Source organism: Oncorhynchus kisutch, linkage group LG19 (genome assembly GCF_002021735.2).
Source record: "Oncorhynchus kisutch isolate 150728-3 linkage group LG19, Okis_V2, whole genome shotgun sequence".
Classification (NCBI taxonomy): domain Eukaryota; kingdom Metazoa; phylum Chordata; class Actinopteri; order Salmoniformes; family Salmonidae; genus Oncorhynchus; species Oncorhynchus kisutch.
The window spans coordinates 60344291-60368443 of NC_034192.2; the positions used below are offsets into that span (position 1 = coordinate 60344291).

General features: G+C 43.4%; 1 protein-coding gene across 2 annotated transcripts in view; it reads right to left on the reverse strand.

Annotated features, from left to right (window-relative positions):
* Nucleotides 1-24153, reverse strand: part of LOC109910211 (arf-GAP with Rho-GAP domain, ANK repeat and PH domain-containing protein 3) — a 55733-nt gene that overhangs the window by 28040 nt on the left and 3540 nt on the right. For both annotated transcript variants that reach the window (XM_031797454.1, XM_031797453.1), the window contains exons 2-6: nt 3189-4357; nt 2706-2743; nt 2355-2437; nt 1943-2016; nt 1447-1683 (exon numbers count right to left, since the gene is read on the reverse strand). In XM_031797454.1, the coding sequence (XP_031653314.1) occupies nt 1447-1683; nt 1943-2016; nt 2355-2437; nt 2706-2743; nt 3189-4276 (1520 nt within the window). In that variant the 5' untranslated portion in view covers nt 4277-4357. The remainder of the gene's footprint in view (nt 1-1446; nt 1684-1942; nt 2017-2354; nt 2438-2705; nt 2744-3188; nt 4358-24153) is intronic.

Sequence of the window (24153 nt, forward strand, 5' to 3'; positions counted from 1 at the left end):
TGGAGAAACACAGACAGACTGGAGAAACACAGACACAGACTGGAGAAACACAGACAGACTAGAGAAACACAGACACAGACTGGAGAAACACAAACAAACACAGACTGAAGAAACACAGACACAGACTGGAGAAACACAGACAGACTGGAGAAACACAGACACAGACTGGAGAAACACAGACACAGACTGGAGAAACACAGACACAGACTGGAGAAACACAAACAAACACAGACTGAAGAAACACAGACACAGACTGGAGAAACACAAACACAGACTGGAGAAACACACACACAGACTAGAGAAACACAGACACAGACTGGAGAAACACAGACACAGACTGGAGAAACACAGACTGGAGAAACACAAACACAGACTGAAGAAACACAAACACAGACTGAAGAAACACAGACACAGACTGGAGAAACACAAACACAGACTGGAGAAACACAGACACAGACTGGAGAAACACAGACAGACTGGAGAAACACAGACACAGACTGGAGAAACACAGACACAGACTGGAGAAACACAGACAGACTGGAGAAACACAGACACAGACTGGAGAAACACAGACTGGAGAAACACAGACACAGACTGGAGAAACACAAACACAGACTTGAGAAACACAGACAGACTGGAGAAACACAGACTCAGACTGGAGAAACACAGACTGGAGAAACACAAACACAGACTTGAGAAACACAGACAGACTGGAGAAACACAGACTCAGACTGGAGAAACACATACTGGAGAAACACAAACACAGACTTGAGAAACACAGACAGACTGGTGAAACACAGACTCAGACTGGAGAAACACAGACACAGACTGGAGAAACACAGACTGGAGAAACACAGACTGGAGAAACACAGACACAGACTGGAGAAACACAGACACAGACTGGAGAAACACAGACTGGGGAAACACAGACTGGAGAAACACAGACTGGGGAAACACAGACTGGAGAAACACAGACTGGAGAAACACAGACTGGAGAAACACAGACACAGACTGGAGAAACACAGACACAGACTGGAGAAACACAGACACAGACTGGAGAAACACAGACACAGACTGGAGAAACACAGACTGGAGAAACACAGACTGGAGAAACACAGACACAGACTGGAGAAACACAGACACAGACTGGAGTAACACAGACACAGACTGGAGAAACACAGACAGACTGGAGAAACACAGACACAGACTGAAGAAACACAAACACAGACCGAAGAAACACAGACACAGACTGGAGAAACATAGACACAGACTGGAGAAACACAATGAGAAGAAAGAAAGCAAGAACGAATGAACGAAAGAAGAGACACACACCGGTTTGAGAGGACAGACACAAGACAGTTCCTCAGAAGGGAGGAGAAGACGGAGTGAGGAAAGGAGGATAGGACCATCAGCCCACACCAGGACCCGGACCAGGACCCGGCATACCCTTGTGGTGATAGCTTATCCAGCCAGCCACAGATGATGGGTTCAGTCTGCTCAGAGAGAGATGTGTAGCTGGCGTAGGGGGATATCGTCTGGTCCTCATCTGGCTCCGACGGGTACAGGTTGGAGGGTAAGGAGAGGCAGCGAGGGGGTGGTGCTGCCTCTCCTACTGTGCTGTAGCCCTGGGACTCACTGTGGAGGGCGTGGGACAGACGTTGGGCCCAGGAGAGTTTGGGTGTCCTACAGTGTAAAGACAGTCTCCACAATTGATTGATGCATTTGTAATAACCTTGACTCTAGCCGCTTTACGTTTCTCTAGTGTAAGAATACGGTGTCTGATAGCAGGTACCAACATTGGATTGAAAAGATGGAGAACATGGAACATTTTAAATCTACAGTAGACCATTTTCTGTCTATGGCTGTAGTCAGAGTTGTGTGAGAAGATGTTAAATTGGAAAGCCTGAAGTATTATCCACTCCTCTAGAAACAATAATCTTACCCATGATCCTCTCTGTGCTTCTCTTCCTCCTTTCTTGTCATTCTGGTCTTTCCTTCACTGTTGGTCCTTTCCGCCTTTGAGAACACAACATGGATAACACATTCATCAATGTCAGGAGAGCCAAAGTGACCACAAACACTAAACACAATATAACTCTGATGGGTTCTCGTAACCTGATAACAGACTCAGGTCCTGATGGGTTCTCGTAACCTGATAACAGACTCAGGTCCTTTTCCAAATGGCCCCCTATTCTCTATATGGCCCCCTATTCTCTATATAGTGCACTACTTGGACCCTTTTCAGACACCATTTGATGTTTTCCTGGAAAGCCTATGGGGCTCTGGTCAAACGTAGAGCACTGTATAGAGAATAGTGTGCCGTTTGTGACACATCCTCAGAGTCCCAGTCTCACCTCAGAGTGCTGCAGTGGTCGTCTGGTCTGGAAGACTGTTTCACAGTAGGGACTGATCTCCTCCTCTGGGTCCTCCATGGGGACTGTGGTGGAGGAAGATTATAAGCCTTGATATAATATATTATTTAAAAAAGGTTTATATATGATTATAACCAGTTATAAAAGCATTTAAACTGTATGCTCAAGTGTAAGCGAAAAAGTAACATTTTAGCAATGCAAAACTCTAATGATCTTGATAAAAAAAAAATTAAACAGGTCAAGAGTCATTTATAGGCCTGAATGACACGTCCATATAAGGTGTTACTAAACCATCTGTACGGTTACTTTCAGAAAGTGATGTGTAAGACTTACCTCCGTGGGACGATTCACGAGAGTTGTTCCTTAAAGTGCTGCAGACACACAACACAAAGCATTAGATACACAATACTGTCTGTCTGTCTGTGTCGCTCTCTCTCTCTCTGTGTCTCTCCCCCTCTCTCTCTGTCTGTCTCTCTCTCTCTGTCTCTCTCTCTCCCCCTCTCTCTCTCCCCCTCTCTCTGTCTCTGTGTGTCTCTCTCCCTCTCTCTCTCTGTGTCTGTCTCTCTCTCTCTCTGTGTCTGTCTCTCTCTCTGTCTCTCTCTCTCTCTCCCCCTCTCTCTCTCTCTGTGTCTGTCTCTCTCTCTCTCTGTCTCTCTCTCCCCCTCTCTCTCTCTCCCCCTCTCTCTCTCTCTCTCTGTGTCTGTCTCTCTCTCTCTCTCTCTCTCTCCCCCTCTCTCTCTCTGTCTCTCTCTCTCGACGGAGGCCTATATTCCTACTTTATTAGGTATACGATGTTAAAGTCAGACGTTGACCTACCTATTTCTTTCAGGAGAGGTGTGGATCTCTGGCCGTGGGGGTGTTTGAGGAGCGTTGCAGGGAATCCGTCCACTACTAGCTGCCGTGCCAGGTGAAGTGCCACAGTAGATCTCATTGGAGACCATCTCCATCGGGGAGCCGGGAGGGGAAGTGGTCAAAGAGGGGAATCCAGTGTCGTCATAGTTACAAGGGGATGAGGGAGGTGTAGTTGTCATGCACTGGTCCTGGTTTTGTTCAGTCCTTCCACCAGATGATGGTGGTGTGGATGTAGGTCCACTAAACATGGCTGGAGGGGTACCTCGGTTCAGCCGAGGGGGAACAGGGGGCAGGGGACCTCCAGAGTCTGAGGAGTTACTCAGCCTCCTCTCTCTCAGGCTTAGGCTGTGTCTCAGGGCAGGGGTAGGTGTAGGGTTAGGGGCAGGGTTAGGGGCAGGCCCCACCACCACTGTGTCAGTGTTAAATTCTCCTGAAGCCAAACCTTCCAATATGGTGAAGCAGAGAGATTCCTGAGAAGGTTTCCTGGTTAGGGTTAGAACCAGGGGATCTGGTGGTGTCAGTGATGCGGGACAGGAGAGAAACCGGGCGGGTTCTGTTTTGTGTATGTAGAATACCGTTCTAGGTTTTGGAACCGGTTTTATGACAACATTCCCATTGTACTGCTGCTGTTCTGACCCGGAGTTCATCAACATGGATGGAATGTTAGGAACAGAACTATTCCAGAAAGCTTCAAACGGAATATCCCCTGTTTCGCCCCCTTGGTCAGACCTCGGCCCTCCTGATTGGATGGGTGTGGAATTAATGTCAGACTCAGACTGACAACGGTCCAATAAGGGCTCTAATGGCTCCGGAATCGACTGATTCTGATTGGTAGCCCTCTGAATGTGCTGGACCAGCCTCAGTATTCTCTTCCTGTGTCCGGTGGCAGTTACACCCAGCTGGATGAGAGCTCCATTGTCTAGGTGGCTGAGGTCCCTGGCCAAGAGGAAGCCAGACTGGCGGAAGGTCTTCAGGTATCGCTCCAGGTGGATCGCAGCCAACAGGGTCTCAACGTCCGTGTTTCTATCCATTGTTGCCATAACAACGTACATACATGAGCTTGGAGGGGGCCTTCAGCTGCTGTGGTCAAGACGATGTCCATCATGGACCTACACAGGGAGACTCCTCTCCATCTGAAATGAACAACAATATAATTGGTTCATGTTGAGTTAGTGTTCCAACTGGTCAATTGTTCTGACAAAATAACTAATTCACTACATTCCCTTACTATAATTCAAATCAAAGTTTATTCATCATATGCACAGGATACAGTGTGTGTAAACGGGCACAGTGAAATTCTCACAGAGTAACACTGTAAACATGTACTAAACATCATCACTGAAATGGACTGAAATGGCATCACCACTGAAATGGACTGAAATGGCATCACCACTGAAATGGACTGAAATGGCATCACCACTGAAATGGACTGAAATGGCATCACCACTGAAATGGAAGACCACTGAAATGGCATCACCACTGAAAGGGACTGAAATGGCATCACCACTGAAATGGAAGACCACTGAAATGGCATCACCACTGAAATGGAAGACCACTGAAATGGCATCACCACTGAAATGGACTGAAATGGCATCACCACTGAAATGGACTGAAATGGCACCCCCACTGAAATGGAAGACCACTGAAATGGCATCACCACTGAAATGGACTGAAATGGCATCACCACTGAAATGGAAGACCACTGAAATGGCATTATCATGACCTTTCCACAGCAGGTGACCAGCCATCTTCCAGCCAGCCACTTAAAATCACAGATGTGGAACAAAGACTGATGTCATTGAACACACAAACACGTGATTGTTCAGTTTTAAGACGGGCTTGTAAAGTTAGCATGGCTGAGGAGAGAAAGCAGGCAGGGAAGGAAGTAGGGGGTTATGGCACCAGCTGACCAGGAAGAAGGAAGTAGGGTGTTATGGCACCAGCTGACCAGGAAGAAGGAAGTAGGGTGTTATGGCACCAGCTGACCAGGAAGAAAGAAGTAGGGGGTTATGGCACCAGCTGACCAGGAAGAAAGAAGTAGGGGGTTATGGCACCAGCTGACCAGGGAAAAGGAAGTAGGGGGTTATGGCACCAGCAGACCAGGAAGAAGGAAGTAGGGGGTTATGGCACCAGCAGACCAGGGAAAAGGAAGTAGGGGGTTATGGCACCAGCAGACCAGGGAAAAGGAAGTAGGGGGTTATGGCACCAGCTGACCAGGAAGAAGGAAGTAGGGGGTTATGGCACCAGCAGACCAGGGAAAAGGAAGTAGGGGGTTATGGCACCAGCTGACCAGGAAGAAGGAAGTAGGGGGTTATGGCATGAATAGAGATGAATAGACAGCATGAGAAAAATCTAATAAGGTAACATGTGAAAACTGCAATTATGTAATGAATTATGAAAATTCATTGAAGGTGTGTACCATTTAGTTTACGACAAGGCACCATTTTAAAGTGTATTCTTATTCAACATGTATGCAATAATGTAAATGATACAAGTAATGGAGAAACAACGTACAGTGTCCAGGGATACCCCTCCCTAGCTGCAGGCGGTTGTACTGCGTGTCAGGTTTGGGTGCACAGCTCTTTGAAAGCCTTGGTAGAAACACTTCCTGTAAAAGCTTGGAATGCGTTAAGTTTTAATGGCTACTTTTCCCTGGCTGGTGTGTGTGTGTTAGACCTGGGTTCAAATACCATTTGAAATCGTTCAAATGCCTTGACCATTTGCTCTAGCCTGCCTGGAGTCCCATAATGGGTAGGGTTTGCAGTTATGGGACTATTCTATTGGTTTATTAAGCCAAACATGCTCAATCAAGCACAGATAAAGTATTTCAAATGATTTCAAATAGTATTTTAACCCAGGTTTGGAGTGTGTGTCCCTGTGGGTGACTCAGCTTGGGAACCTAGTCAGAACTAAAGAGAATCTCAAGGCTGACTGGGGCAGTTTGCCAGCCTTGTGAGGGGGAGGTACACAGCACAGCACATAACACATTCGAACAGAGTTTAGGATAGAAAATAGTAATTTATGAGGCCTTGGACAGATTAAGACAGATTCTTATTAAATTAGTTATGGGCACCAGAACAGAATGTGAAGACTTCCAACAGAGCTACAGATGTCTGTAGGAACTATCTTTGAACTAAAGTGTGGTTTGTGTAGAGGGAGGAGGACGCCATTGAACATACTGTACACGTACACAATCATTTTCCCACTTCATTGCTCATCTTGCCACATCTCTTCCTCTGTTATGACTTGCATTCAGCAACCTAAGCAGAAGTTGTGGCCTGGCTGTTACGTTGGTATGTCACACTTCCTGTTTCCTGGTAGTTTAATGTGGGAAAGGAGTTCATCTGAATCCTTGTAATCTGGTCAAATCGTTAGATACATCTAGGTTAATAATGCTGTGAGGTTGCTAATTCAGTTCCATTACAGCCGCCATGTTGCGGTTACATGGCAGCCAGGTAATCATCACAATACCTTTTGCAGTGGGAAGTGGGATGGGAGGGACAATATCCTCTCTCCCATTTCCATCCCTCCGCTCTCTCCCTCCTGCTCTCAGCACCAGACCTGGGTTCAAATACTATTTGCAATCTTTCAAATACTTAATTAATATGTGCTTGATTGAGATTGCCTAGCTAAATGGACAAATAGAACAGTCCCCAAAACTGTAAACTCTGTCCAGCTGGTTCTCGAAGCAAGTTAGAGAAAATGCTCAAAGTATTTATTTAATTGATTTCAAATAGTATTTGAAACCAGGTCTGTTCTCAGCACAGAACCGGAGCCCTGTGTTTTCTCTGTGTGTATCAGTGGGCTGGAAGCAAAGGTTAACCTACAGAGTGGAGACAGAGGAAGCGAAGGATGTGACTCATAGACCTTTTTCAGGATCTTGCCTCCCATTCCCATTCCCATGCTGCCTGCTCCCATTCCCCTGCTTCCATTCCCATTCCCATGCTGCCTGCTCCCATTCCCATTCCCCTGCTGCCTGCTCCCATTCCCCTGCTCCCATTCCCCTGCTGCCTGCTCCCATTCCCCTGCTCCCATTCCCCTGCTGCCTACTCCCATTCCCATGCTGCCTGCTCCCATTCCCCTGCTTCCATTCCCATTCCCCTGCTCCCATTCCCCTGCTGCCTACTCCCATTCCCATTCCCCTGCTGCCTACTCCCATTCCCATGCTGCCTGCTCCCATTCCCATTCCCCTGCTGCCTACTCCCATTCCCATGCTGCCTGCTCCCATTCCCATTCCCCTGCTGCCTACTCCCATTCCCATGCTGCCTGCTCCCATTCCCATGCTCCCATTCCCCTGCTGCCTGCTCCCATTCCCCTGCTGCCTGCTCCCATTCCCATGCTGCCTGCTTCCATTCCCCTGCTCACTGCTCGCTCCCATTCCCCTGCTCACTGCTCCCATTCCCCTGCTGCCTGCTCCCATTCCCCTGCTGCCTGCTCCCTGCTGCCTGCTCCCTGCTTCCATCCATGGTGAGAGACATTGTGCCGACCCGACTCAACCCAAACCTGACTGGATGCATAACAAGGCCAGCCCAGTACAGTTCGGCTCAGCACGGCATGCCTCAGTAATCTGTAAATGATACGAGTATGGCTGCCATCGGACTGTACTCTACATGGCAAAACAGTAGTGTGTAGTTTCAGTAGTTAGCTACACCGCTACATGGTAAAACAGTAGTGTGTAGTTCCAGTAGTTAGCTACATGGTAAAACAGTAGTGTGTAGTTTCAGTAGTTAGCTACATGGTAAAACAGTAGTGTGTAGTTTCAGTAGTTAGCTACACCGCTACATGGTAAAACAGTAGTGTGTAGTTCCAGTAGTTAGCTACATGGTAAAACAGTAGTGTGTATTTCCAGTAGTTAGCTACATGGTAAAACAGTAGTGTGTAGTTCCAGTAGTTAGCTAAACCGCTACATGGTAAAACAGTAGTGTGTAGTTTCAGTAGTTAGCTACACCGCTACATGGTAAAACAGTAGTGTGTAGTTCCAGTAGTTAGCTACATGGTAAAACAGTAGTGTGTAGTTCCAGTAGTTAGCTAAACCGCTACATGGTAAAACTGTAGTGTGTAGTTCCAGTAGTTAGCTACATGGTAAAACAGTAGTGTGTTGTTCCAGTAGTTAGCTAAACCGCTACATGGTTAAACAGTAGTGTGTAGTTCCAGTAGTTAGCTACATGGTAAAACAGTAGTGTAGTTCCAGTAGTTAGCTACATGGTAAAACAGTAGTGTAGTTCCAGTAGTTAGCTACATGGTAAAACAGTAGTGTGTAGTTCCAGTAGTTAGCTACACTGCTACATGGTAAAACAGTAGTGTAGTTCCAGTAGTTAGCTACATGGTAAAACAGTAGTGTGTAGTTCCAGTAGTTAGCTACACTGCTACATGGTAAAACAGTAGTGTAGTTCCAGTAGTTAGCTGCACCGCTACATGGTAAAACAGTAATGAACTACTGAAAACACTACCTATGTTCGAATTTAGTTCAACTACCACCAAGTGTAACAGTTGTTAAAGTACTATGTGAATTTCACCAGGTTCATATATTAATATGTCGTGTTGATTTGTTATTATGCATGCCTGCATCCTGGGAGTAGGGGAGTGTGTACTTACGTTTTGTCCTGCGGTGCTCGTGCTCACATCATTTTGATGCAATGAGAGAGGTAGGCACGCTTTTACTGTCTTCAGAAAAGTTTGATTCTTTTAAGTACAAAGTCATACACAGTGTTTTGTTTATGAATAATGATGTATATTTAGAGGTTACTCATAAGTGGATGGTATTGTTAAGATGCACTTGCGATTGTACTTTTTAGGATGATATCAACATTCTGAATTCAACATGTGGTTAATAGCTAGCTAAGGTATTAGCAGGCTACTGTATGTGTGAACGATGGCTAGCTCCTCGAATGATCCCAGTCCCTCCTATTGTGTATCTGTTGTAGAAAGAGGCGACGATTCTCAGAACATAATGTTGCTCTACAAATGTTTTATTTCCTTTTGGATGCAGATGCAGGATGCAGAGAGTGAATTCTGCTGAATTAAAACTACCTGATCTCCAAAGTCCCACGTCTAGTCTCAATCAACCACACACAACGCAGAGTTACAGCGGTGCAGTATAGCACCGGTTACACAAGCTACTGCTGAATATAGTTAAACGTCCACCAAGCTACTCTTAAATATAGATAACCTACTAGTTGAACTGCATGTGGTTCACGACTCCCCAACACTGCTTCCAAGTCCCCTCCATGCAAGGCCAAAGGAGTGATGACTGGGGGAGGGTTGTAGATGAAGCAACTCAGTAGTAAATGGACATTCTCATACTGGCCTCCTTCAGCAGGAGAGAAAGTGAGAGCTGCTGATCACTGAGATTAACAGAGGAGGAGAGATCTGAAGGGGACACTGAGATTAACAGAGGAGGAGAGATCTGAAGGGGACACTGAGATTAACAGAGGAGGAGAGATCTGAAGGGGACACTGAGATTAACAAGGAGGAGAGATCTGAAGGGGACACTGAGATTAACAGAGGAGGAGAGATCTGAAGGGGACACTGAGATTAACAGAGGAGGAGAGATCTGAAGGGGACACTGAGATTAACAAGGAGGAGAGATCTGAAGGGGACACTGAGATTAACAGAGGAGGAGAGATCTAAAGGGATCACTGAGATTAACAGTGGAGGAGAGATCTGAAGGGGACACTGAGATTAACAGAGGAGGAGAGATCTGAAGGGGACACTGAGATTAACAGAGGAGGAGAGATCTGAAGGGGACACAGATTATGAAGAGGAACGGGGAGTTTTGTTCAATCACTAGATACAATATCTTTAATATGCTGCCAAACATACCCTTGTAAAACTGACCATCCTACCAATCCTCGACTTTGGCGATGTCATTTACAAAATAGCCTCCAATACCCTACTCAACAAATTGGATGCAGTCTATCACAGTGCAATCCGTTTTGTCACCAAAGCCCCATATACTACCCACCATTGCGACCTGTACGCTCTCGTTGGCTGGCCCTCGCTTCATACTCGTCGCCAAACCCACTGGCTCCATGTCATCTACAAGACCCTGCTAGGCAAAGTCCCCCCTTATCTCAGCTCGCTGGTCACCATAGCATCTCCCACCTGTGGCACACACTCCAGCAGGTATATCTCTCTAGTCACCCCCAGAACCAATTCTTTCTTTGGCCGCCTCTCCTTCCAGTTCTCTGCTGCCAATGACTGGAACGAACTACAAAAATCTCTGAAACTGGAAACACTTATCTCCCTCCCTAGCTTTAAGCACCAACTGTCAGAGCAGCTCACAGATTACTGCACCTGTACATAGCCCACCTATAATTTAGCCCAAACAACTACCTCTTTCCCAACTGTATTTAATTTTAATTTATTTATTTATTTTGCTCCTTTGCACCCCATTATTTTTATTTCTATTTTGCACATTCTTCCATTGCAAAACTACCATTCCAGTGTTTTACTTGCTATATTGTATTTACTTTGCCACCATGGCCTTTTTGCCTTTACCTCCCTTCCCACCTCATTTGCTCACATTGTATATAGACTTGTTTATACTGTATTATTGACTGTATGTCTGTTTTACTCCATGTGTAACTCTGTGTCGTTGTATCTGTCGAACTGCTTTGCTTTATCTTGGCCAGGTCGCAATTGTAAATGAGAACTTGTTCTCAACTTGCCTACCTGGTTAAATAAAGGTGTTCTCAACTAGTCTACCTGGTTAAATAAAGGTGTTCTCAACTAGTCTACCTGGTTAAATAAAGGTGTTCTCAACTGGCCTACCTGGTTAAATAAAGGTGTTCTCAACTGGCCTACCTGGTTAAATAAAGGTGTTCTCAACTAGTCTACCTGGTTAAATAAAGGTGTTCTCAACTAGCCTACCTGGTTAAATAAAGGTGTTCTCAACTAGCCTACCTGGTTAAATAAAGGTGTTCTCAACTAGCCTACCTGGTTAAATAAAGGTGTTCTCAACTAGCCTACCTGGTTAAATAAAGGTGTTCTCAACTGGCCTACCTGGTTAAATAAAGGTGTTCTCAACTAGCCTACCTGGTTAAATAAAGGTGTTCTCAACTAGCCTACCTGGTTAAATAAAGGTGTTCTCAACTAGCCTACCTGGTTAAATAAAGGTGTTCTCAACTAGCCTACCTGGTTAAATAAAGGTGTTCTCAACTAGCCTACCTGGTTAAATAAAGGTGTTCTCAACTTGCCTACCTGGTTAAATAAAGGTGTTCTCAACTAGTCTACCTGGTTAAATAAAGGTGTTCTCAACTTGCCTACCTGGTTAAATAAAGGTAAAATAAATAAATAAATAAAATAAATAGTCAACTCCTGACAAAACATGGGGAGTTTTTTTTTTTTTACAGTGACTAGTCCGTTTTAAATAACCTGAATGTAGTTCCTGTTTCGCCTGCAACAAACAAACAAAATCAGGCCTTTGCTTCATCTCTCTCCAATTCAATAGTCTTCATCTCTCTCCTCTTCTCCCCTGTCCATAGTACTTATCTGGGCTAGAGATCTGGGCTCTGTCAGAGCTACAGAAAACACAGGATACAGCTGTCACTCACACACTGGAGGAAAACAGAGACGCCCCACCCTCCTCTAGTGGTAGGATGACAGGAAACTGAAGTGTTGTAGGCTAGCAGAGGTGGTAGGATGGTGGTCATCTGTGATAGTAGCTGAATTATTTTCAGTTCCCATAACATCTGTATGTCAGGCTACTGTACTGAAAGGAGGGTTGGGAAGGGAGGAACAAAATAGCCTCCCCCTGATTTCAAATGATCTTAATCAAAAAATGATGTCATTCAAAACTAACATTATCATTTTTTTGGGTGGGGGGGGTAACCATCTCACAGAGTGTGACTTTAAAATATATTTCAAACTCTCAGCGCATTATGCAATGAATCAGCTTTTCATTTTTACACTCGGAGACAGACAGTTTGCGTCATTCACACAAATCTAAAATGTCCTTCCCTTTTTCATTATTGCAGACCTCATAACGTCTCACACAAGACAACATGCAGCTACGAACCCAGTCTTAGTGGAAACTTTTGTCTGCATGAAGAGGTCATGACAGTATCCCCTTCCCTGTTTACAGTAGTGGTCATGTGGTTACATTTAGCCAACTAAAATTCTATTTCAAGTTGTCCTATTCAGGACTCTGTTTACAGTACAGAGTCAATCGTTTCTCAGAGCTTGTCGGTGTCTCTCTGTCTGACATTAGCTCGTACAAATGTAAATTGCTTTACATAAAAGCATCTGAAGAAATTAATATCTTGACAGACTTACTGGGTTCATTTGTTCTTAATTGCAACTAAGCCATGTTAACAGCTAGGCACCATGAGTTCTGACCACAAATCCAGTCCCTGGCAACACTTTACATTACAGAGAGATTGGCTGCTGTCTTTTTCTTATGGACTTTAATTCATTATGTTACCACGAAGTAATGCTTTGCAAAATCAAGCATGTTGATAGGCAAAATAACAGTGACTGAGAAGGCTGTAAGTGATTCACTGGTATGTTCTAGTGGTCTGAATGTAAAGGAACAAACAACAACCGTACTCTCACCCTTAACGGTCTGACGTTAGTCTACATGATGACGCCACCCTAGGTAAACAGGAAGTTACATGGAAAGGGGACTCAACAACATTGTGAAAGAAAATATGCAATATGCCTCAGAGGTTCAAACCTCATGGGGTTCAAACCTTTTTTGGCCCACAACCCTATTTTGATATCTGAAAAAATTCTCCCGACCCCAACCATAAGAATATTTGGGTCTGTGACAGCCAATTAAAAAACATTCTATCAGTACTTCTGGTTGTCTTCTCAACTCACCATCACATACTGGTAATGTGGGGCTGTGACAGCCAATTAAAAAACATTCTATCAGTACTTCTGGTTGTCTTCTCAACTCACCATCACATACTGGTAATGTGGGGCTGTGACAGCCAATTAAAAAACATTCTATCAGTACTTCTGGTTGTCTTCTCAACTCACCATCACATACTGGTAATGTGGGGCTGTGACAGCCAATTAAAAAACATTCTATCAGTACTTCTGGTTGTCTTCTCAACTCACCATCACATACTGGTAATGTGGGGCTGTGACAGCCAATTAAAAAACATTCTATCAGTACTTCTGGTTGTCTTCTCAACTCACCATCACATACTGGTAATGTGGGGCTGTGACAGCCAATTAAAAAACATTCTATCAGTACTTCTGGTTGTCTTCTCAACTCACCATCACATACTGGTAATGTGGGGCTGTGACAGCCAATTAAAAAACATTCTATCAGTACTTCTGGTTGTCTTCTCAACTCACCATCACATACTGGTAATGTGGGGCTGTGACAGCCAATTAAAAAACATTCTATCAGTACTTCTGGTTGTCTTCTCAACTCACCATCACATACTGGTAATGTGGGTCTGTGACAGCCAATTGCATATTAGTCTGGCAATGCATCTTCTCTCACCACCACTAATGAGATGGGCGTGGCTTGATGTCGGGTCGGAGCTTCTCAAAGTCAGGGGGGGCGTGGTCGACAGTGAGCACCTCATCTCTGCTGTCACATCCTACCTGGATTGATATTTGGGTTTTTAATGCAGGCGAGAGAACCGAGTTCAGCTTCACACAGCTATGAAGGGTACAATGAGTTTTATGGTGCTTTCAAGACAACTGGGAACTCGTAAGAAATAAGAGATCAAATCATGACGTCGGAATGTTAGAGCTCTAAAAAGAGGCCAGAGTTCCGGAGTTGGAATTCTCAGTTGGATGACCATTCTAATTCTTTTCCAGAGTTACAAGTTGTCTTGAACAAGCAGAAGTCATGCTGGATTGACAGCCGGGCCAATGTATTCAACCTTTTCAGGCCCATGGTGTTGCATGTGAATGTTTGTTCTTTTAAGCTTGGAAAAGAGACCCTTAAACCCAGAGTTGGACCACACACCCTCTCCACCGAATGGCAGGGGAAGCAAAATAGTGATTGCTTTGCAACGCTTGGTAGTTAGACTAATTCCTTCCAAACCCCTTATTGTTGAATTTGCCATTTCCAACTTGTTTTGTAATGTTTATCTCCAAAGGCCGATGAGCATCGCTACGTTTCCGAGTTGGGTAACCGTTCAAAACGATCATTCCCAGTAGGAGCTTGTTTTTCCCCCCACCCAGAGTTCCCAGTTGTCTTGAATGCAGCATTAATGCCCAGAGAAAGACAGCAGGGTATTCCCTTTCAGTCAGGAACCAAAACTCCTCAGTAGTGACCAGTGACTGCATTCGGTCATACGACAGCTCGATCAGCTGTCCACTTTCACATACGGGCATACGGGCATGTCAACTGAGCCAGGATCACAGTCAAACAGATCGGGAAGTAGGTTCCAAGGTGCTCTTCGAAGCGTTGGAAGTGAGCAGTCATCACTGGTGTGGGACACTTACTGATGTTGTTGTCTGTTAGAAATATGCCAAGGGAAGGGGGCGTGGTTAACTTTTGAAAGACTCTCCAATGAGAATGATTCCCTCTGGGTACACTGATTTGGTCACTCGTCTGTAGAATGTTTCTGTATTTTCCCTGAATGCTTGCATTCAGTTTGTTCAGTTACATAGGCAAGCAGACATTTTATTTTTTATTACACAGAAAGTCAACCAAGTCTTTATTTTTTTACATCCATTGTTCCCCCTCGATAACCACCAAGCCGCGGTGTGAAAGAACATGGTCATGCTCTGATCCCATATCTCCACACAAAAGACAGTACTGTGCAGCCGTCTTCATCGACCTTGCCAAGGCTTTCGACTCTGTCAATCACCATATTCTTATCGGCAGACTCAGTAGCCTCGGTTTTTCTGATGACTGCCGTGCCTGGTTCACCAACTACTTTGCAGACAGAGTTCAGTGTGTCAAATCGGAGGGCATGCTGTCCGGTCCTCTGGCAGTCTCTATGGGGGTGCCACAGGGTTCAATTCTCGGGCCGACTCTTTTCTCTGTATATATCAATGATGTTGCTCTTGCTGCGGGCGATTCCCTGATCCACCTCTACGCAGACGACACCATTCTATATACTTCCGGCCCGTCCTTGGACACTGTGCTATCTAACCTCCAAACGAGCTTCAATGCCATACAACACTCCTTCCGTGGCCTCCAAATGCTCTTAAACGCTAGTAAAACCAAATGCATGCTTTTCAACCTGACTAGCATCACCACCCTGGATGGTTCCGACCTTGAATATGTGGACATCTACAAGTACCTAGGTGTCTGGCTAGACTGTAAACTCTCCTTCCAGACTCATATCAAACATCTCCAATCGAAAATCAAATCTAGAGTCGGCTTTCTATTCCGCAACAAAGCCTCCTTCACTCACGCCGCCAAACTTACCCTAGTAAAATTCACTATCCTACCGATCTTCGACTTCGGCGATGTCATCTACAAAATGGCTTCCAATACTCTACTCAGCAAACTGGATGCAGTTTATCACAGTGCCATCCGTTTTGTTACTAAAGCACCTTATACCACCCACCACTGCGACCTGTATGCTCTAGTCGGCTGGCCCTCGCTACATATTCGTCGCCAGACCCACTGGCTCCAGGTCATCTACAAGTCCATGCTAGGTAAAGCTCCGCCTTATCTCAGTTCACTGGTCACGATGGCAACACCCACCCGTAGCACGCGCTCCAGCAGGTGTATCTCACTGATCATCCCTAAAGCCAACACCTCATTTGGCCGACCTTTTGTTCCAGTTCTCTGCTGCCTGTGACAGGAACGAATTGCAAAAATCGCTGAAGTTGGAGACTTATCTCCCTCACCAACTTCAAACATCTGCTATCTGAGCAGCTAACCAATCGCTGCAGCTGTACATAGTCTACCGGTAAATAGCCCACCCATTTTTACCTACCTCATCCCCATTCTGTTTTTATTTATTTACTTTTCTGCTCTTTTGCACACCAGTATCTCTACCTGTACATGACCATCTGATCGTTTATCACTCCAGTGTTAATCTGCAAAATTGTAATTATTCACCTACCTCCTCATGCCTTTTGTACACAATGTATATAGACTCTTTTTTTTTCTACTGTGTTATTGACTTGTTAATTGTTTACTCCATGTGTAACTCTGTGTTGTCTGTTCACACTGCTATGCTTTATCTTGGCCAGGTCGCAGTTGCAAATGAGAACTTGTTCTCAACTAGCCTACCTGGTTAAATATATATATATTTTTTAAATTAATAAACAGTGGCGGCCTGTCATTCAGGGCAGGGTTTTGAGCCCCACGTGTTTAGCTAAAAAAAAATATGTTTTAAAGAGCTTGTTGCCTGTTTTGCATGTTATTTTGGCATTTATAGGGGTCACATATCAGTTTGCAAACTAAGTCAAAAAATAAAAATTGTTTTATTAAGTTGATAAAGCTGCATACAAACATGGTCTCTTTTTTGCTTTCTTGTGTAAGGCAGCTCCAAAATGTAGGTGTTTCAGCCTAGCTCAGTGCTTTCTGTGGTGGTGGGGCAGCCAGAAAAAACAGAGGGTTTGGTAATGTTCTCTAGTTGCACCGTGATTGGCTCAGTGTTCTGTCACTCATGGGGACACTAGGTCACTGCCAAGTCTAAGGGTAGAGCTCGAAAATTCAAGCCCCTTGGGTGCTGCTAGTGGTGTAAAGTACTTAAGTAAAAAATACTTTAAAATACTACTTAAGTCGTTTTTTAAAAATATATCTGTACTTCACTATTTATATTTTTGACAATTTTTACTTTTAATTCACTTCATTCCTAAAGAAAATGTACTTTTTACTCCATACATTTTCCCTGACACCCAAAAGTACTTGTTACATTTTGACAGTAAAATGGTCCAAATTCACACATTTATCAAGAGAACATACCTGGTTATCCCTACTGCTTCTCATCGGCGGACTCACTAAACACAAATGCTTCGTTTGTAATTTATGTCTGAGTGTTGGAGTGTGCCCCTAGCTATGCGTAACTAAATTTAATAAACAAGAAAATTGTGTCGTCTGGTTTGCTTAATTAATATAAGGAAATTGAAACTATTTATACTGTTTTACTTTTGATACTTAAGTACATTTTAGCAATTATATTTACTTTTGATACTTAAGTATATTTAAAACCAAATACTTTTACTCAAGCAATATTTTACTGGGTGACTTTTACTTGAGTCATTTTCTGTTAAGGTATCTTTACTTTTACTCAAGTATGACAATTGGGTACTTTTCCCACCAGTGGTGGTTGCCATAGAGATACATTAGAAGTGCCCTTCCTAGAAGGCTCAAGGTCATTGGACACAGATAAAATGACGTCAAATCACGTTACATCTACCGTAGCTTTGATTGGACTGATCATGTCAACAACTGCGTTAGCTACTAAGCGTTACAAAGCAATCACTAGCCTGCTATTCAGTGATGGTGGGTGTGTGGTCCAAGTCTGGGTTTAAGGGTCTCTTTTCCAAGCTTAAAAAGGATAAACATTCAACAACATGGGCCAGAAACGTTTGAATACATTGGCCATGCTGTCAACCCAGTCTGCTGCATAAAAAAAAAAAATGGGTGTATCCATTACAGTGGGTGTATCCATTACAGTGGGTGTATCCATTACAGTGGGTGTATCCATTACAAGTGGGTGTATCCATTACAGTGGGTGTATACATTACAATGGCTGTATCCCCTACAGTGGGTGTATACATTACAATGGGTGTATCCCCTACAGTGGGTGTATCCATTACAGTGGGTGTATCCATTACAGTGGGTGTATCCATTACAGTGGGTGTATCCATTACAGTGGGTGTATACATTACAATGGGTGTATCCCCTACAGTGGGTGTATACATTACAGTGGGTGTATACATTACAATGGGTGTATCCCCTACAGTGGGTGTATTCACTACAGTGGGTGTATCCATTACAGTGGGTGTATTCATTACAGTGGGTGTATCCATTACAATGGGTGTATCCATTACAGTGGGTGTATTCATTACAGTGGGTGTATCCATTACAGTGGGTGTATCCATTACAGTGGGTGTATCCATTACAGTGGGTGTATCCCCTACAGTGGGTGTATCCACTACAGTGGGTGTATCCCCTACAGTGGGTGTATCCCCTACAGTGGGTGTATCCCCTACAGTGGGTGTATCCCCTACAGTGGGTGTATCCCCTACAGTGGGTGTATCCCCTACAGTGGGTGTATTCACTACAGTGGGTGTATCCATTACAGTGGGTGTATTCATTACAGTGGGTGTATTCATTACAGTGGGTGTATCCACTACAGTGGGTGTATCCACTACAGTGGGTGTATTCATTACAGTGGGTGTATTCATTACAGTGGGTGTATCCACTACAGTGGGTGCATCCACTACAGTGGGTGTATCCATTACAGTGGGTGTATATGGCATATGGAGACATATTCATAACTAGAGTGCAGAGTCCTGCCCTCCAACCCGCCCAAGATGGAGCCCCATCTGTGTAAAAGCCCACCATTCGATCCCATATGGAATCTTTTTTTCATCAATATGGCCACGCAGCACACTAGACAGCCAATATGGAATCTGTTTTTCATCAATATGGCCACGCAGCACACTAGACAGCCAATATGGAATCTGTTTTTCATCAATATTGCCACGCATCACACTGAACATCCCCTGTGCTGTTTCATGCTTGTGAATCGTGAGACAGAACAGTATGTCCTCGTGAGTAGAACCCCCAGACATGTATAGCAAACAGAAGTCAATGCATGGGCATCTTGGCCCTCACAGCTAACGTCCATTTGGAGAGCATGAGCTGGGGAGTTGAGTCGTTCATTCAGTTTCCTCTTGATTACTAGCTCCCCATCCAACCTGTAAGAGCTTGACAGGATCTACAGAGAATCATGGGAGAAACTCTCTAAATACAGTGGTGTAAAGTACCTAAGTAAAAAATACTTTAAACTACTACTTAAGTAATTTTTGGGGGTCTGTACTATTTATATTTTTTGACAACTTTTACTTTACTACATTCCTCCCCCAATTTTTTTAAACTTTTTACTCCATACATTTTCCCTGACACCCAAAAGTTACATGTTGAGTGTTTAGCAGGACAGGAAAATGGTCCTAGCCACACACTTATCAACAGAACACATGGTCATCCCTACTGCCTCTGATCTGGCAGACTCACTAAACACAAAATGTATCATTTGTAAATTATGTTTGAGTGCTGGTGTGTACCTCTGGCTATCTGTACATTTTAAAAAGCAAGAAAACGGTGCTTCCTGCTTTGCTTAATATAAGGAATTTGAAATGATTTATACTTTTATTTTTGGTACTTAATCTTGGAACTACCCATCCCGGATCCGGGAGAATTGTCATCAACTGACACTAATTAGCATAATGCAACGGACAAAAAAATATTACTAGAAAATATTCATATTCATGAAATCACAAGTGAAATATAGTGAAACACAGCTTAGCCTTTTTTAAATCACCCTGTCATCTCAGATTTTGAAATGATGCTTTACAACCAAAGCAAGACAAGCATTTGTGTAAGTTTATCGATAGCCTAGCATAGCATTATGTCCAGCTAGCAGCAGGAAGCTTGGTCACGAAAATCAGAAAAGCAATCAAATTAACCGTTTACCTTTGATGATCTTCGGATGTTTTCACTGACGAGACTCCCAGTTAGACAGAAAATGTTCCTTTTGTTCCATAAAGATTATTTTTATAGCCGAAATACCTCCGTTTGTTCTTCACGTTTGGTTGAGAAATCCACTGGAAACTGCGGTCACGACAACGCCGAAAAATATTCCAAATTAGATCCATAATATCGACAGAAACATGGCAAACGTTTTTTTATAATCAATCCTCAAGGTATTTTTCAAATATCTATTCGATAATATATCAACCGGGTCAGTTGGCTTCTTAGTAGGAGCGAGAGAAACAATGGCCGCATTTGTCTATTACGCACAAATCACTCAGAGCCACCAGCTGACCACTGATGCAATGTTGTCGCTCACGCTCATTTTTCTAAATAAAAGCCTGAAACTACAGTGGGGCAAAAAAGTATTTAGTCAGCCACCAATTGTGCAAGGTCTCCCACTTAAAAAGATGAGAGGCCTGTAATTTCCATCATAGGTACACTTCAACTATGACAGACAAAATGAGAAAAAAATAATCCAGAAGATCACATTGTAGGATTTTTAATGAATTTATTAGCAAATTATGGTGGAAAATAAGTATTTGGTCAATAACAAAAGTTTATCTCAATACTTTGTTATATTCCCTTTGTTGGCAATGACAGAGGTCAAACGTTTTCAGTCTTCATAAGGTTTTCACACACTGTTGCTGGTATTTTGGCCCATTCCTCCATGTAGATCTCCTCTAGAGCAGTGATGTTTTGGGGCTGTTGTTGGGCAACACGGACTTTCAACTCCCTCCAAAGATTTTCTATGGGGTTGAGATCTGGAGACTGGCTAGGCCACTCCAGGACCTTGAAATGCTTCTTACGAAGCCACTCCTTCGTTGCCCGGGCGGTGTGTTTGGGATCATTGTCATGCTGAAAGACCCAGCCACGTTTCATCTTCAATGCCCTTGCTGATGGAAGGAGGTTTTCACTCGAAAATCTCACGATACATGGCCCCATTAATTCTGTCCTTTACACGGATCAGTCGTCCTGGTCACTTTGCAGAAAAACAGCCCCAAAGCATGATGTTTCCACCCCCATGCTTCACAGTAGGTATGGTGTTCTTTGGATGCAACTCAGCATTCTTTGTCCTCCAAACACGACGAGTTGAGTTTGGTTTGATCTGATCATATGGCATTCTCCCAATCTTCTTCTGGATCATCCAAATGCTCTCTAGCAAACTTCAGACGGGCCTGGACATGTACTGGCTTAAGCAAGGGGACACGTCTGGCACTGCAGGATTTGAGTCCCTGGCGGCGTAGTGTGTTACTGATGGTAGGCTTTGTTACTTTGGTCCCAGCTCTCTGCAGGTCATTCACTAGGTCCCCCCGTGTGGTTCTGGGATTTTTGATCACCGTTCTTGAGATCATTTTGACCCCACGGGGTGAGATCCTGCGTGGAGCCCCAGATTGAGGGAGATTATCAGTGGTCTTGTATGTCTTCTATTTCCTAATAATTGCTCCCACAGTCGATTTCTTCAAACCAAGCTGCTTACCTATTGCAGATGCAGTCTTCCCAGCCTGGTGCAGGTCTACAATTTTGTTTCTGGTGTCCTTTGGTCTTGGCCATAGTGGAGTTTGGAGTGTGACTGTTTGAGGTTGTGGACAGGTGTCTTTTATACTGATAACAAGTTAAAACAGGTGCCATTAACACAGGTAACGAGTGGAGGACAGAGGAGCCTCTTAAAGAAGAAGTTACAGGTCTGTGAGAGCCAGAAATCTTGCTTGTTTGTAGGTGACCAAATACTTATTTTCCACCATAATTTGCAAATAAATTCATAAAAAATCCTACAATGTGATTTTCTGGATTAGTTTTCTCAGTTTGTCTGTCATAGTTGAAGTGTACCTATGATGAACATTACAGGCCTCTCTCATCTTTTTAAGTGGGAGAACTTGCACAATTGGTGGCTGACTAAATACTTTTTTGCCCCACTGTATGTCTTGTGACACTAGACACATTAGGGAAGCCATAGAAAAAGGAATCTGGTTGATATCCCTTTCACTGCTCAATAGGGATGCATAGGAACGCAGAGGTTTCAAAATAAGAGTCACTTCCTGATTGGATCTTTCTCAGACTTTCGCCTGCAATATCAGTTCTGTTATACTCAGACAATATTTTTACAGTTTTGGAAACTTTAGAGTGTTTTCTATCCTAAGCTGTCAATTATATGCATATTCTATTATCTGGTCCTGAAAAATTACCCGTTTACTTTGGGAACGTTATTTTTCCAAAAATGAAAATACTGCCCCCTAGTTACAAGAGGTTAACTATATTTGACCAATTCCATTTACTTTTGATACTTAAGTATATTTAGAACCAAATACTTTTTAACTTTTACTCATGTAGTATTTGGTAGTACTTTTACTTGAGTAATTTTCTGTTAAGGTATCTGTACTTTAACTCAAGTATGACAATTGGGTACTTTTTCCACCACTGCCAAAATACAGGTGTGCCAAGCTTGTAGCGTCATACCCAAGAAGACTCAAGGCTGTAATCGCTGCCGAATGTGCTTCAACAAAGTACCGGGTAAAGGGTCTGAATACTTATGCAAATGTGATATTTCAGTTAATTTTTTTATATACATTTGCAAAATCGTCTACAAACCTGTTTTCATAATTACGCATTTTCTAGTTCAACAACCCATATATATATTTTCAAACTCGAGGTGTCGTGTCTGCATAAAGAATGGGGTGTCGGCTATCTTTTGAATCTGAATTCGGAGCAGATATTTAAACGTTTGTTTGGAGAATTTTTTTTTTAAGTGAAGAATCTGAGCCAAAGCATAATTCCTTTGCCTTGGAATTGTCCTCCAGAGCCGCCATGCAAATATACATGATAAATTAAAGGGGGCACATTCTAATGATTACAGGAAACTTTGCAGTATTTTAAAAATGTTTTTATGTATTATCTCTTACATTGTTAGCCCAGAAAATCCTTTTCACAAGCATTTCGCTACACTCACAAGCATTTCGCTACACTCACAAGCATTTCGCTACACCCAACAATAACATCTGCTAACCATGTGTATGGGACCAATAACATGTGATTTTGAGGGAGAGAAGAGGTGGATTTCACAGCATTGGACTGATTGTCATGTGACTGATACAATTTGATTTGACTACAGTTATTATTTGTCACATGCACCGAATTACAACAGGAAATGCTTCCTTACAAGCCCTTAACCAACAATGCAGTTAAGAAAATACCCCCCCCAAAAAAAGTAAGAGATAAAACTGACAAATAATGAAGAGTAGCAGTAAAATAACAAGGGTGTACAGTAAGTAATGTAGATTGCTGTATGCGTCAGAAAGGGATACTTAGGCCTGTCATCTAGGTGTACAGATCTATGTCTCGTACTGCCATCTCTCCTCCTTCGTAGAGCGACAGGGACGACACAGATGAACTCCTGATTTATGACTTTCTGGGAGTTTTGTCAGTGTTTTGTTTTACTGCTCTAAGTGGTTGATCTAACCATGTGTGTTCAGAAGAAGCTCCTTCCACTCTGTGTCTTAATGTTGTTTTTTTCCCAAGAAAGAGGGACAGCGTGTGCTGGACTAAAACACTGTCTCAGTCAGATGTCTTCCCGAGAGAGCGAGAGAGAGACTAAAATGTGACTGAGCTTGTTAGCTAGTTAGTACACAGGCCTGTACTGTCATCCAGGCAGCGTGGAGGCCATAGCTAGCCTAGCGCTGAACAATGACATATTGTGTCTCACAATAGTGCTTCACTGTTATTTATCTACAGCCTACCCCCAACCAGCCAGCCAGCATCCTGTATGTAACCCAGAGGCCTGTTTGGATCCTCCCTCCGTCCTCCTCCATTTGGAAAATACATTTTGACTTTACCTCTTGTCCACTTCCGCTAATTGTTTGACTTGATTTACGAGTGGAGAGTTGGAGTTGGGAGACATTACGTATCTGGAAGGTCATGTTTGAATGGGTTATTTCCAGATTAATTTAGAGCAGCTGTTCCCAAACTAGGGCTATGATATGAGGATGCAAGAGAATTTCCAAAATGCTGAAAATAAATATATATTTATATATATATACAGTACCAGTCAAGGGTTTTTCTTAATTTTGTACTATTTTCCATGGAATAATTTCATGGTGATATATCCTGAATAAGTACACAAAACTAGAAATATGCCATTCTTTATTTTATTTCACCTTTATTTAACTAGGCAAGTCAGTTAAGAACACATTCTTATTTTCAATAACGGTGGGTTAACTGCCTCGTTCAAGGGCAGAACAACAGATTTTCACCTTGTCAGCTCTGGGAATCTAATCTTGCTACCTTACAGTTAAC